A 14,486-nucleotide genomic window follows, 5' to 3' on the forward strand; every position below is an offset into this window, starting at 1 on the left:
CAGGAGGTAGATTAAGTAAGTTTTGTTGTAGGCTTTATTCCTTAAGAAGTGCCATAAACTCTTTTATCTTGTCATGCATCTTGTGCACACAATGCAAAATGAAAAGTGTAGTCAATTGATTTCTGTCAAAGGATGTACAACTAGACAATAACGGGACAAATCTTAACATTTGTTTCTGTATTTTATAACAGCTTGCTCCAGTGTGACCCTACAGATTTCGAATGACACCACCTCCTGTGATTAGATGGATTAAAAAGCAGGTTGATTGTCTCTCATATACAGGCTTTTTCCCCTGGTTATTTATTTTTTTAGAAGAGGGACAGTGTACATTAACATTCAGACCGTTGTAAATGTAGTTAAGTTAGCCAGAAGGCTTATTTTCATCAGCAATTCCTTTGCCAGATGTTCTTTGGCGTCATAGAATAAAACATACATTCAGTAGTTTAGAAAATAACAGATATAAACAATACAATTTGGGTAACGAGAACCAATAATATCCAACAGGACATGATACAAGTACCATTGGTAGGTATATCATCAGTGTTGACACTAGCCCTGTTTCAACCGGAGGAACTTTACCCCTGAACTATGGTCTTTGAGAAGAACTCAAGCGTTTCCGCCAAATCTGCCAGGGTAGAAATGTAGTTCTGGGGTAAAAGATCTCCCCCTAAATAAGACCCTGCTAGGGGTTATGTACTTTCTGAAGGTCCAGGGACTTTTGACAACAGGGCATGCAGCCCCCTGCAGTGCTGAATGTCTCTGATTGTTCAGGCACAGCAGGGTTTTAGATCACCCACTGTGTTTAAAAGACTGCAGCTGAAGGCCCATTGTTTATCCCCATCTTCAATCGTTTTTTCTCAATAAACCATTTAACATTATAATTAAATGAATGGTAGGATGTTGACTCCTTTATTGATTGTGGTATTCATTTCCACGGATGTGATGCTCTGAAGGAAGAGACACCCTGGCCAAATTCTGAGTGGGATTGTGCACTCCCCCCTAGCTGCACCTCTATTGGGCCTGTTTGTGGCAGTTTTTAAGTTAATAGAGCCTTACAGCGAAGAGGGGAGCTAAACCATGAAGAATTCTATAAACTAGTTTTTTTATCTGATAAGGTTTTCCCAACAAAACAGACTGTATTTCTTTAGAATGTAACAATGATGAAAACTGAACCGTTGTTAGTCTAAAGTTTTGAGTGCTCGTTTATATCATGATTCCAGTGGTTTTAGAGCTGTAGAGTGTGTCTTAGACTAACATAACAGACAATACGTGATATGAGAGAGATTCATTGAGGGGAAGTATATTTTAGCTGCATCAGATGATAGGGAGTTTCTGATAAATCCAAAATTTGCCAAACGTCACTTTTCTTCAGACTTTTTGGATGTGGTCTTTGAAGCCAATGTGAACTTCTTCGTATTTGTATTCTGGCAAAACTTGTAATCTTTGTTCTAATTCTGAGATAAGAATTTATTGCTTAACATCGACACTGTGGCCTTTAGTGAAGAACCTACAGACTGTTTTTGATACATTTCATTCTAGATAGTTTTGGTAAAGGCAGGATGCAACCTTTCACGATTTCCTTAGTTTAAGTACGACCTCTTTGGAAGTTCTACCATGAGTAAAAACAACTGTATCATCAAAAATATCACACTGTTTACATATAGATGGCAGATCATTCATTTATATGCAGTATAGGGCCCTTCTAGCCATTATGGGCTGTACTTTGCTTTGCATTAGATTTGTAATTTGTTCTATTGGGAAGTGTTTCAAGTATTCTGGGTATTGTTGTGGACATATCCTGAAAAATAATGTTATTTTAATGATTACAAATCATGCAATGTTAGAGAAGTAATGATGATACCAAACAACTGACCAAAGAATATGACTCAGACAAAAAGACTCTGTTAATTTCTTTTATTAAGTATTTTCTTCTGTACAAGAAAGAGCATTTGTTCCACATATTAGCTGATTGGCAGCTCTGTACAACCGACTGTACAACAGGAGTTCAAACTTTACTGAGAGGAAATGTGATCATCAAACGTGTGGCTTTTGTAGAAGGCAGATCAGAAGGTGAATCATGGATCGAATGATTGACCACACAAGCACGCGTGCACACACACACACCTCTCAAAACTATTTACAACACGATGGCTGACTGGCCCCTTGTCACAAATAAATAGAGACAAACCAGCTCCAACACAGTTCAGATAGTTATCACATAAAAAAAAAAAGCCTTTGAAAAGTTTTTCAAAGGAAAACAAAAAAAAAAGGAAAAGAACTTAAAATGATCCATTAAAAACCTGTTAAAAGGCCCATCTGGAGTTAGTTTATGTACAGTCCTATTTAAAACAGCACCCACAGCTCTCTGGTATTAAATCTTAGTGTTGTGACCTTATTTGAGGTCGACACCATAAACTCCACCTGCTCAGTATGCAGAGAGACAACAGTGACACCACCATCTCATCTGAAACCTTTGTTCCACAACTGACTCTGAAGGTGTGAAAAACACGACTTAGAGATCAACTCTTTAACATTATTTGGGGGCCTTTGGGGAGTGTTATTGTAGAGCTACCATAAACCATCGCTTCCGGCACCCCTCACCTCTCTAAATGTGATGAGTGGTTTGTAATTAGGAGTTTGGTGAAATGTCGGATTTAAAAAAAAATTCTTAAGAGATTAAAAAACAAACAATTTATCTAGCCAATTTAATTATATATATTTTTTAAAACAAGTAATACATGGGTCAATATTATGTTAACAGTGTATCAGTGATGCAACTGTTTAACATATTCCCAATTCAAATGTAATATAACGCTTTGTTTAAGTTTGGCTTTAGTCATCAACTGTTGTTTCATGTACTTATTTATATAAAGGATCAGTCAGTCTACCCCTCTCATTTCCCTGCAAATCATTATTTTATAATGTGCTGAAATGTGCTGCTACTGAAATATCGTATCATTCATTGCTGTTGGGATGAACTTCAGCTGAAATCTGAGTTTGACTAACAAACACTCCAGTGTGAACAAAGCCGGGACAAAAACAAAAGATAAACCCATCACATTAAAATGTAATGGATACAGACCAACCCTCTCTCTCTTCTGCTGTTGTCTGATTTTTAGTTATCACACAAGAGTTTCTAAGTGATTTGAAGACCAAAAAGTTTCATTCCAAAATGTTCAAGGAGTCCATTAACCTCCAGCACTGCTGGACCCACGTGTAGTCCCGTGTTGTACAGCTTAAATAAAAATAATAACCGTAAATAAATAAACAAAAGAAAAACGTGGTCAGAATAAAAACTAAAAACAGTTTTAGCTAACAGTAAGTAGTGTGAGTAGAACAGTAATCTTGTTCTGAGGTTTGTATGACATGTTAGTTTGTTACGGTCAAAGGTCAAGAATTGGTCTGCAGAATTCTGGTTTCTAAAAATGTCCTCATAAAGTCTGTGACCAGTCTGCTGCATGGCCTGATAAAATTCACTTTGAACATTTGCTATGTTGGAGTTGTGAAAACCCAGAAATATAAAAAAACATGACCCAAAACAACGGCAACAAAAATTTGCAAAGAATAAAAAACAAAATGGAGAATGCCTCAAAGAAATACACATACATAGTACATTGCAGAATGAATCCCAACATAACTTGCTCCATGAGTAACAGTACAGCTGTAATCCACAGCAAAATACAGTGGAATGATTTTCTTTCACCACTAGGTGGCAGCAACAGTTCTAGATAAAGAGGAAATGGTGCATCAGGCACATGTAAACAACAGAAAAAGGAGAACTGTAAGAGCCTTTGAATGACTTTAAAAAAACAAAATAGAAAGATGTTCCAGATGTAAAGGTAAAGACTGTGACACGACTACTGAGAATAATGCCCAAAGTCAATATTTGTCTTTTAGTTATTCCTGTGGTAACTTCTCACTTCTCTTACCCAGAAAGGAAAAACTGGCAGGTGAGCACCTTATCCAGAGAGAACTCATTTCAATGCATTTTGTGTATCCATCTGTTTGGGTCCTTTTGTCATAAAGGACTTACACACAGAGCTTTGTGTGTGTAGCTCAAGGACATCACATGATACCATTCCTATTGTTCTGTTATGTAGTTTGAGTTGCCACATGAAGCTTTAGAGGGATCTGCTGAACAAATTGATCAGAAAAGCTTGTGTAAAGTGTGTGCTACGAGTGTAAAAAGAACAGTGTCAAAGTCTTGTGGTCCTCCTGGTTCAAATAAATACTAAATTAAGATTTTTCCTTTCATGCTCACTGAGCTGAAATGCACAGCACACATCATTTCAGAGCCAATTAAAAGCCTTCCAAATCTTCTGCATGAACAATTTGAAAATGACTCTTAAGATATAAAACAAAGGCTGAAAGAGTAGTAAAGGTTGATGTCATGTTGTCAGATTCATTCAGGCACATACAGGTTAGCAGTTGCTGGTGAAAACATGACAAGCTGTAACATAAGATGTGCCAGACTTCTGCTCTCTCAGCATGACGAGTGTTGCTCCTAAAAGTGGCCTTGGGATGTTCGTTTGTCGCGGTTGACGATGCACAATTTGAAAATAGGACACGATATCTAAACTTCGATATGGAGTTGCTGCTTTGCTTGTTGCAAACTTAGCTGTGCCCCGACCGTGGACTGGAAACCCTCTTCTGAATAAATCTGTGATGTACATGTTTTCTTCTACTGTGTGGATTTGAAGCTCTGCTGGGCTCCCTTGCTGGAGGATGGAAATGAACTGCTGGATTGTGGTCCCCTGTATTTTTTCTCCTGGGTATTTGTGCGCTATAATCTGGTTTGACTTTTCCTTCCGTCACGCTCGTTTCAGAATTTCGTCTTTGTTTACAGCAGAAAAGATGTGAGGGAACACAGGGAGAAGTGTCTTGTTGACATTGAGCCTCAGTGGCGAAAACATGACAAGCTGTAACATAAAATGTGCAGGATTTTTGTTCTCTCAGCACCAGGACTGCTTCTTTCTGAGAGTGGCCTTGGGTTGTTGTTTTGTTGCGGTTGTTAATGCACAAAGCGGAAATAGGACACGATATCTAAACACCACATTAAAACAGGGGATAGACTACAGTGGAGGAATATAGAGTAGCAGTGGAAAGGTACAAAATCAGAGATGTTTGTTTTTGCCTTGCCTGTTCTATCTGCTGTTTGTAATCTCTCCAATCAGAGGCCTGCGCATTGAAAAAGTGCTGACTCAAGAAATGTTGATTCAAATATCGTTTTCAGCTGGGTTCAATTATTTCAAAACAATCGGACAACTTTTACCTGTTGTCTGCTCTGCACTGTATCTGTGTCATAGACTGACACTAAAAGCCACTGTCTCCTCTTCTCCGTTGCTTCTTCTGTTTGAACACATTCCACGTCTCATTTCTGAGGGTCGTCTGTCTGAGGGGTCGACTCTTCGATCCTGCCCAGCTCAGGTCCAGCTCCGGACTCTTAAGTTTAGGGTCTGAGCTTTGAAATGCCAACTCGTGTAGTTCTAGTCCTCCTAGAGACAGGCTCTAGTTCTTTGCAGTCTGGCCTTCTTTACATCCGGCTGTGATTTCTAGGACTTCTGCTCTGGGCTGGCAGCAGGCGTGGCCAGACTCTCCGGCTTCACTATCTGGTAGGTGATCAAGTATTCTGGGTACGCCTGGGGACAAAGAACACATTATTCCCAAGCTAAAGTGATTTTTTTTTTTACCACTGATTAACTCATTAGTACATTTATGTATATTTATCTTAATCAAATAGAAAATGGATAACGAATATGATTAATTCATGGTTTGTCTTTAATTAATCCTGGAATAAAAAAATGTGAATTAATTAAAATCAGTATTAATCCACCTATTTAGATGGTGTTTTACACAAATCAAAAGGTAGTAGTAATGAGAAAAACTGTGTGTGTGTGTGTGTGTGTGTGTGTGTGTGTGTGTGTGTGTGCGTGTGTGTGTGTGTGTGTGCGTGTGTGTGTGTAAACCGACCTGCTCCCCTCTGTAGATGACGTACTCAGCGTAGGCTAGTCCGTTGACACTGGGTCGTCCTATGACAGAGTGGTGTCCTGGGGGGGCATGGGCCATTTTCATTGCACTGAACTGAAGAAATGACTTCCCCAGCGTCACTCTGCAAAACAGCATCTGCCTGAAATGCAAAGTAGGAGAACTCAGACCCCAATAAAGGAGACAGCTCAGAGACAGCACGGGGCAGCTCTGTCAGTAACAGACTGCTGTATGAGTCTGAAAAGTCCTTTCACTCTGCTGCTTTCAAGTTTTACAAAACACACAGATCCCTGGAGATCACACTCATCTGAAATAAATGTAATATTTGCAATGTGTTGGGTGCTGGTTGAGCTCAGCTGTACAGAGGCTACAGTCCTCATCGCACTGGATGCGGTTCGAGTTCCGGCCCTGTTGTTATTTGGTGCATGTCATCCCACACTCTCTCTCTCCATATTGTCTGTCTCTCTCAGGCTGTCCAATAAATTCAAAGCAAAAAGACTAAAATAAATCTAAAAAAAAAAGATTTGCAATGTAAATGTAATGTAAATAATGTAAAGTTAAATGCTCAGTCTGTTCACTTTCTCGTTCTTCTGTTATGCTTTCACCCTGGCTGCTGTAACCACTTTACAGTTTCCTGCTGCGTGACTAAAAGGATTTTCTTGTTCTCCTGCAATAACACAACAGTCTATCTACTTCGCTGATAAAATGCTAATCCATGTTCTCTCTACCTCAAATTCTGAACTACAAAACTACAGGGGCCTTGAGAGGGTGCAGACTTCCACCAAGGTCAATAATCCAGTTTTGTATCCATAAGCTCTTGACACCGTGGCATGTCTGTGTATTTGTCCAAATCCATAATAAATGATTTGGGTCAATATTTTGCCTGTTCATGAGTCAGATTCTCAGCCTGTCAAAACATGAATTCTTTTGCCCCAACAATAAAACTTCCACTTGTGTTTTCAAAGCATTAGGGGCATAAGTTGAAAAGATTATAAATATTTTTACAATAATTATTTGGAGTTTTCTTCAGTGTATGTAAAGTAGGCTAAATTTTTTACCAGACATGAAGCTGCCTAAATACAAATCTTTATTTTATAGTATACAATAGTCCATAAGACTCTCATTTAAAAAAGTGGATATACAGTTGCACCTTGAGTGAAAAGTTATTCTGTCATTTGAATCAATAATTATAATAAAAATAGAAAATAAAGTTGTAGTTTGTGGAATTGGGACACTTTCTTTTTCCTTCCATGTAGAAAGAACTTATTTCTTAATGAACAAACAGGAGAAGTCAAATGTCCCCATGCTGGAGCAAAACTACGTCATCTTAATTTATAAGACATTTCACCTGTGGCACACGTAGCAGGAGCGGTCTTTGTGGGTGGGACATCCCGTCCCTCCACCAATCCCGTACACGTACTGGTTGCTTTTGGAGGAGTTCTCAGCGAAGTAGATGCCAGCGCCAAACATGCCACCGATGTAAGCATGTCGCTCGTCGAAGCCCTTGTGGATGATGGCATTGATGAAGGGAGAACCTACAAGAGAAAATATTAAAAAGTGTAAGGGACACATTCATAAGAGCTGCTCAGATCTCTACTGCAGGGAGAGGGACACTTCCCCTTTCAACATACACAGTATCTCTTTTATTAGTACCTGCAGAAGATGCCAACACATTCTTTTATTTTAGATTCAAAACATGAAGTGTTATTGTGCTGTCAGCATTAAATGGACTGAAATGAATACATTTTTGTTATTTTGTCCCTTGAGGGGCATCGTGGATAAGCTCTTTGCATTGTCTCCCTGTTGTCACAGTGATGGAAAAAAAAAAAACGACACTGCTGCATCCTTGAATGTCTCATTTCACGTTTAAACAACGTCTAAACAGCTCAGACTACGAGACATAAGTAAGATCCACCTCATGGCATCAAACATTTCACTATTTGTCTGTTTTCATTTAGTTTTTAATCCATAACGACTTTCTCTTTCCTTGATTTAGTTAATGTCTTCAATCTTTTAGAAGGTCCTTACTTCAATAAAGTACATAAAGTACATAAAGTACTCTAAGCCTAAGACAGTACAAAAAAGTTAAATTTGAAATAATGGAATTTCAAACATTTGATTAAAAATGTGATTTGATGCCATTACCTATGGAAATGTAGTGATTAATCACGATTACAGCCCTAATTATTTCCTTCCTCACCTAAATATTAATGGTAAATGGGCTTTTCTACTCTTCTGACTACTCAGCGCTTTAACACCGCATGTCACACCTTCACACACTGATGGCTGAGGTTAATGTGTAAAGTGACCATCAGAAGTAACTAATCCCATTCATACTGGAGCAACATGGGGTTAAGAGTCTTACCCAAGGACACATCGGACATGTGGCTGAAGGAGTAGGGGATTGAACCCCCAACCTTCCGGTCAAGAGACGACCGACTCTACCAACTGAGCCTCACCCGCCCCAAATATAAGTAACTAAAGAGTTTCAGAGAAAAAAGGCAATGAGTACACCTCTCCTTTTATAAACAGCCATAACAGCTCTCTTCTTCAGACAGGGAATCAGAAATAAATAAAGCCCCAAAAGCAGACAGCGTAGAAACAGTTTGAATAAGTGTTATCCTGGGAAATCCATGATCTAAGAGGCTTTGAACACAGAATGATCGCTGTGCCAGACGCATCATTTCAAGCATCACAAAAGCCAAAGACTTCCTGGGATTTTCTAGTCGGCACTGTTTAAAGAAACAGCAGACGGCTGCAGTCCTGAGGGTTGTGTCCTGACTAAACTGTGTGGTTGAGAGGCGACATGGAAGATTAATGAGAATTGTTCAAGCTCACAGTCAGGCTGCAAGTATGAAAGCAGTGCAGTACAAAGCGGAGTTAATCTCAGAGTGCACAACAAACGGTTGAACCTGACAGCAGAGGTCCAAGTCAACTAACAGGAAGTGACTACAGGGGAGTTTTTCACAAAGCTTAATTCAAATGAGAAGGGAATGATTGTTGTCTTAATGTGAATAATGACACAGCATGTCACCCTCTAACTATCATTATCATTTGAATGAACATATCATTTGTTTTTGTCTTCTCTATGCTGGATGATGAAAAACAACATTCATATATAAAGGAACTATACACAGACAACTAAACTCACAAACTGCCAAAAAAAAACATGTGCCTGTGATGTTATTGATCATTTGATTGTACTGTAAAATATTATCTGTTTATCTATAAGAAAAAGTGACTAAAAATGCACTTGTTTCTATTTCTTTTTCTGCTCTTACCTTCTTATTGCTGTTATCTTTTTATTTGCTTTTAGCTCTTTTAGTTTCTTACATCTTTTTAAATCTTTGGTCCTCTTGGTCTCAGCTCGTGTTGTTAGGTTCTTGTGTCGCCTGGGTTCTTATGATGGTTCTTATGATGGTTGGGTTATATATGTCTGTTGGGTATGTTGCTATATGGGTTCTTTTCTGTTGAATTGACTTTTATTATTTGGAGTATTTTGCATTTGTTATATTCTTGCTGCTGTTTATGTTCTTCTGTATTTGGTTTAGTTTGCTCGGTTTTTGTTTTTGCCTTTTTCTGTTTGTCGAAGCACTTTGTAAACCTGTGTTTTTAAAGGTGCTATATAAATAAAGTTATTATTATTATTAAAAATGAAAAGGGAAAGTATCCCCATGTTTTGAGTGAGTCCTGTGACGTGCACCTTCACCTTGTTAAGAACAAGATTGTGCAGAAAAAACAAAAACACAGCCGTTAATAGAAGCTATGACATGGTTCAGCTATGATCTGCTTTCAATATTTACAGAAACAGATGTCATTATCTGATGCTTCCGAGGAAAGGGCATCCCAATTCATTTCAGTTCTCTTCAAACATCCATGTTGAGAGGGACTAAGACGCAAAAATGTAAATGATTTGAGAACACATTGACAGATTCAAAATCTCATACAATAAACATTTTCTGTGTCATTTAAGTTTCAGTTTTTCACATTTTCCTCCAATTCCAAACACCACAAGCCAGTTACAGCAGAGACATGACAGTAAATATGTGTTGAGTGAATCAAATAATGCCAATTTACATCGATTAGATTTCAATTTACCATGGAAGAGCATTCGCTCGTTGTGATGGTTATGATTCTCATCTGCAATTTCCTTTTGTCTGTGCGCATATCTCTCTCGTAGCTTCTTATTCACCACCTTCTGAATCTGTGGAGTCACAGGGAGGAGGAGAAAGAATTAAATAAAAGAATCAGTCAAATGTGCTGTGTATTACAAAAACTCACTTATTTGCAAAAGTCTACTCACTGTAAATTAATGATATTCCTTATTTCTGTTGATAAATTGAGATATATGGAGACACACCTTAATGATATTGTAGCGGCTGAAGACTCCTCCTGCGTTGCCTCCATCACGGTGTTCTCTGATAGTGCTCTGCAGCTGAAAAGGAAGGAACATAAAGAGACAGGGGACACTCTGAATTACACATTCAAAAAACATTAAGCCTCAAATATGTTGATAATGTGAGTGATATCATGAAATGCTTCCTGCTGTCCCTCTGGACAGCACTACCAAGAAGAGACTCAGTGATGAGTCTTTATTCATTTTAACAACCCAGTTGTAATTTAATTTTCAGAACAATAACAAATAACACTACTTGTCATTGTTTCTCACTTTCATTTTATTAATTCTGAAAATGTTGATTTCTAGTGTTTTAGCTCTTAAAAATATATTAAATTTCAGCGTTAAAGGTGCACTATGTAGTTTTGGTGGAGAAATTTGAAATTTGGGGACGTGTACAGATTCTGGGGTATATGTTCATAACTCTTTACACAAACTGTCCTCAGAGGGAAATTTGATCCCTGTATCATTGTTTGAAGATAAAATGCTAAGTGAGAAGTTATGGTGGTGGGCCCGCAACAGTGAAACCGTAACTCTCCTGGTAGCTTTCTAGCTCCAAAGAGTGTTCCAGGGATTCATTTTTTCCTTTGAATAAAGTTTGTGTATTTAGTTCAGAAAATATAGCATAGAATTGTTTCACTTCTCCAACTTTCAAATTTCACTACCAAAACTCCATAGTGCACCTTTAAAGAAGTAAGGATTTATGGCAGGACTCTTTGTTTAAGTTTAAGTTAGGTTTACTCAAACTGACAACTGAGTGGCCCTGTTTACACTCCATATTTAAGGCATTCCTGAGTGATCAGATGAAAACTGGATAGGCCTTTCACACCAGTTGTTAGAATAATCTTAATGTGTCTGCAGTGACCACTTGTGAATAGATACCACGCACACGCTTTATCATCAATAAATCTGAAGTCTTCATGAACTTCAAAAAAATGCAAACTCACAGTACAGAGAGAGAGAGAGAGAGAGAGAGAAAGAAAGAGAGAAAAAGAGAGAGAAGGGGGGAGGGGAGGGTGTGGTTGTGGAAAACCGAGAGAAAAGGGGCGGAGTATGAATATGGATAGATATGTTGAGATAAAGAACTTTTAAAATGTAACCTTCAGTTTTGGCTCTTATCTGATAAGTGCATAAACTTCACTGAAGTCTGGAGTCTCTATTAACCCTGACAAACAGACACATTGATCCGTCTGATCTACGCTTGTCTCCACTGTGAAATATGTGTATCCTCGCTCTTCTGCATTATGTATGTAAAAACTGATCGCACATCTCATCCTTCTAGGCACCACCTTGGCCTTTTCTCTTGCCCTTGTATGAGATCGTCCCGTATTGAAAAACACACAGGCCCTTCCTGAATCAACACTGGACATCATTTATGTAAAAGACTACTTGCATGTCAATCTTGTCTAACTTATATAATGCTTCCTTCTGAGTTTTCGGTTTATTATTTCTCACCACGTCCCATGCTTGCAAAAGCCATAGTTTATGCATTAGGAGTCTGCTTATGAAGTGACAAAGTAAGGGAACAGACACTTCATAGAGAGAGGGTGAACATATATATTTCAGAGCTATCTGTCTGGTACACTTTACTGGTTAAGTACAAAACATCAGGCTCTATGATCAAAGACTAAATTAAGATTTTACATCAAGACGAATCAAATACGTTTAATCTTTCCCTTTTATGTACGCATGAGGACCTCTTCTTCTCTCTCTGCAGTGAATATGCAGCACTTTTTTTTTATCACTTGATGATATCCTATATAAATATAATTAAAGTGATAAGAAGATGATGCGTCACCCAATGTAAGCTGGGATCACTTTAAACCCTTAACAGTATAAGCTGTATACGTAGACAATGGAAAATTATTATAGAAATGACATTCATGTTTATTTGCATACAAAGCCGAGAGGGAGGTGAAGTCTGATCACAAGCAGTCAAAGGATATGCCTGCTGAGATTAATTTCAGTGCCAGATGTGTACAGATGTAAGTAGAGATGACCTCCTGTAATCGGATCATCCAATGACATGTTGGCACAGGGTGTAAACAAGGCCTATACAGTCAGTGATGAAGTAGCTGCAGCTCATTCAATCATGGTGTATACCTGAACAATGCCTCTGGGAAATGTAGATGAGCGCTGCTGCAAAAGTGTGGCATCAGCAAAGAAAGACGACAGAACTGAGCTCACCAAAAGAAATGAAGTAGAATACTGCAGGAGCTACAGCAGCTCTTAGAGATTAATGTCTTTCACTTACTCATTTTATCATCCTAATAACGGAATGACTGATGACTTTAAAAAACGACAGTATTACAGGCAGAGGCACTTAACCCACATTTTCTGGTATGAAAAGAAGTCTAGAGAGACCTCGTGCCAGTCATTTTTCACGTTGTTGAGTCAAATTTACGGTCTGAATCACCTGTTAAATTTCTGTTAACATCTGACAATCCTCATTAATTTGAAACTCATTCAGACCGATACCCGCTGTCTCTCTGAATTACTGCTTTCATTTACAAGACAAATGTAGTCAGGGGGGCAGTTTCAGGGATATTTCACTGAGAGTGTGAACAGTTGTGACACTGTGTGGTGTGTGTCCTTTGCCAGATGGTCGAAAAGTGCCTATTGGGGGATTAATTAGAAACCCAGCAAGAGAAATCACTACATTATTTAGCAAAGTGCTTTAGAGTCATGTAGGAAGAAGACTAATCCACCAAAGTTTGTGAGTGTGTGCATGTGTGTGTGTGTGTGCGTGTGTGTGTGTGCATGCGTGCGTGAAGGTGTGTTTGTGAATGTGTCTTTGTGAAGGTGTGTTTGTGAAGGTGTGTTTGTGTGTTTGTGAGGGTGTGTTTGTGAAGGTGTGTTTGTGTGTTTGTGAAGGTGTGTTTGTGAAGGTGTGTTTGTGAAGGTGTGTTTGTGTGTTTGTGAGGGTGTGTTTGTGAAGGTGTGTTTGTGTGTTTGTGAAGGTGTGTTTGTGAAGGTGTGTTTGTGAAGGTGTGTTTGTGAGGGTGTGTTTGTGTGTTTGTGAAGGTGTGTTTGTGTGTTTGTGAAGATGTGTTTGTGAAGGTGTGTTTGTGAGGGTGTGTTTGTGTGTTTGTGAAGGTGTGTTTGTGTGTTTGTGAAGGTGTGTTTGTGTGTTTGTGAAGGTGTGTTTGTGAAGATGTGTTTGTGAAGGTGTGTTTGTGAGGGTGTGTTTGTGAAGGTGTGTTTGTGAAGGTGTGTTTGTGAAGGTGTGTTTGTGTGTTTGTGAAGATGTGTTTGTGAAGGTGTGTTTGTGAAGGTGTGTTTGTGAGGGTGTGTTTGTGAAGGTGTGTTTGTGTGTTTGTGAGGGTGTGTTTGTGAAGGTGTGTTTGTGAGGGTGTGTTTGTGAAGGTGTGTTTGTGTGTTTGTGAGGGTGTGTTTGTGTGTTTGTGAAGGTGTGTTTGTGTGTTTGTGAAGGTGTGTTTGTGTGTTTGTGAAGATGTGTTTGTGAAGGTGTGTTTGTGTGTTTGTGAAGGTGTGTTTGTGAAGGTGTGTTTGTGAAGGTGTGTTTGTGTGTTTGTGAAGGTGTGTTTGTGTGTTTGTGAAGGTGTGTTTGTGTGTTTGTGAAGATGTGTTTGTGTGTTTGTGAAGGTGTGTTTGTGAAGATGTGTTTGTGAAGGTGTGTTTGTGTGTTTGTGAAGATGTGTTTGTGAAGGTGTGTTTGTGAAGGTGTGTTTGTGAAGATGTGTTTGTGAAGGTGTGTTTGTGTGTTTGTGAAGATGTGTTTGTGTGTTTGTGAAGATGTGTTTGTGAAGGTGTGTTTGTGAAGGTGTGTTTGTGAAGATGTGTTTGTGTGTTTGTGAAGATGTGTTTGTGAAGGTGTGTTTGTGAAGGTGTGTTTGTGAAGATGTGTTTGTGAAGGTGTGTTTGTGTGTTTGTGAAGATGTGTTTGTGTGTTTGTGAAGATGTGTTTGTGAAGGTGTGTTTGTGAAGATGTGTTTGTGTGTTTGTGAAGATGTGTTTGTGTGTTTGTGAAGATGTGTTTGTGAAGGTGTGTTTGTGAAGATGTGTTTGTGTGTTTGTGAAGATGTGTTTGTGAAGGTGTGTTTGTGAAGGTGTGTTTGTGAAGGTGTGTTTGTGTGTTTGTGAA

General features: G+C 38.7%; 1 protein-coding gene across 4 annotated transcripts in view; it reads right to left on the bottom strand.

Moving 5' to 3' along the window:
* Window positions 1-1,899: 1,899 nt before the first annotated feature.
* The window catches only part of tnksa (tankyrase, TRF1-interacting ankyrin-related ADP-ribose polymerase a), a 95,690-nt gene continuing 83,103 nt past the window's right edge, over window positions 1,900-14,486 (bottom strand). For all 4 annotated transcript variants that reach the window (XM_065965356.1, XM_065965355.1, XM_065965354.1 and 1 more), the window contains 5 exons: window positions 10,346-10,420; window positions 10,084-10,189; window positions 7,334-7,520; window positions 5,971-6,127; window positions 1,900-5,639 (listed from right to left, as the gene is read on the bottom strand). In XM_065965356.1, the coding sequence (XP_065821428.1) occupies window positions 5,553-5,639; window positions 5,971-6,127; window positions 7,334-7,520; window positions 10,084-10,189; window positions 10,346-10,420 (612 nt within the window). In that variant the 3' untranslated portion in view covers window positions 1,900-5,552. The remainder of the gene's footprint in view (window positions 5,640-5,970; window positions 6,128-7,333; window positions 7,521-10,083; window positions 10,190-10,345; window positions 10,421-14,486) is intronic.

This window comes from Labrus bergylta, chromosome 17 (assembly GCF_963930695.1).
Source record: "Labrus bergylta chromosome 17, fLabBer1.1, whole genome shotgun sequence".
NCBI classification, from domain to species: Eukaryota; Metazoa; Chordata; class Actinopteri; order Labriformes; family Labridae; genus Labrus; species Labrus bergylta.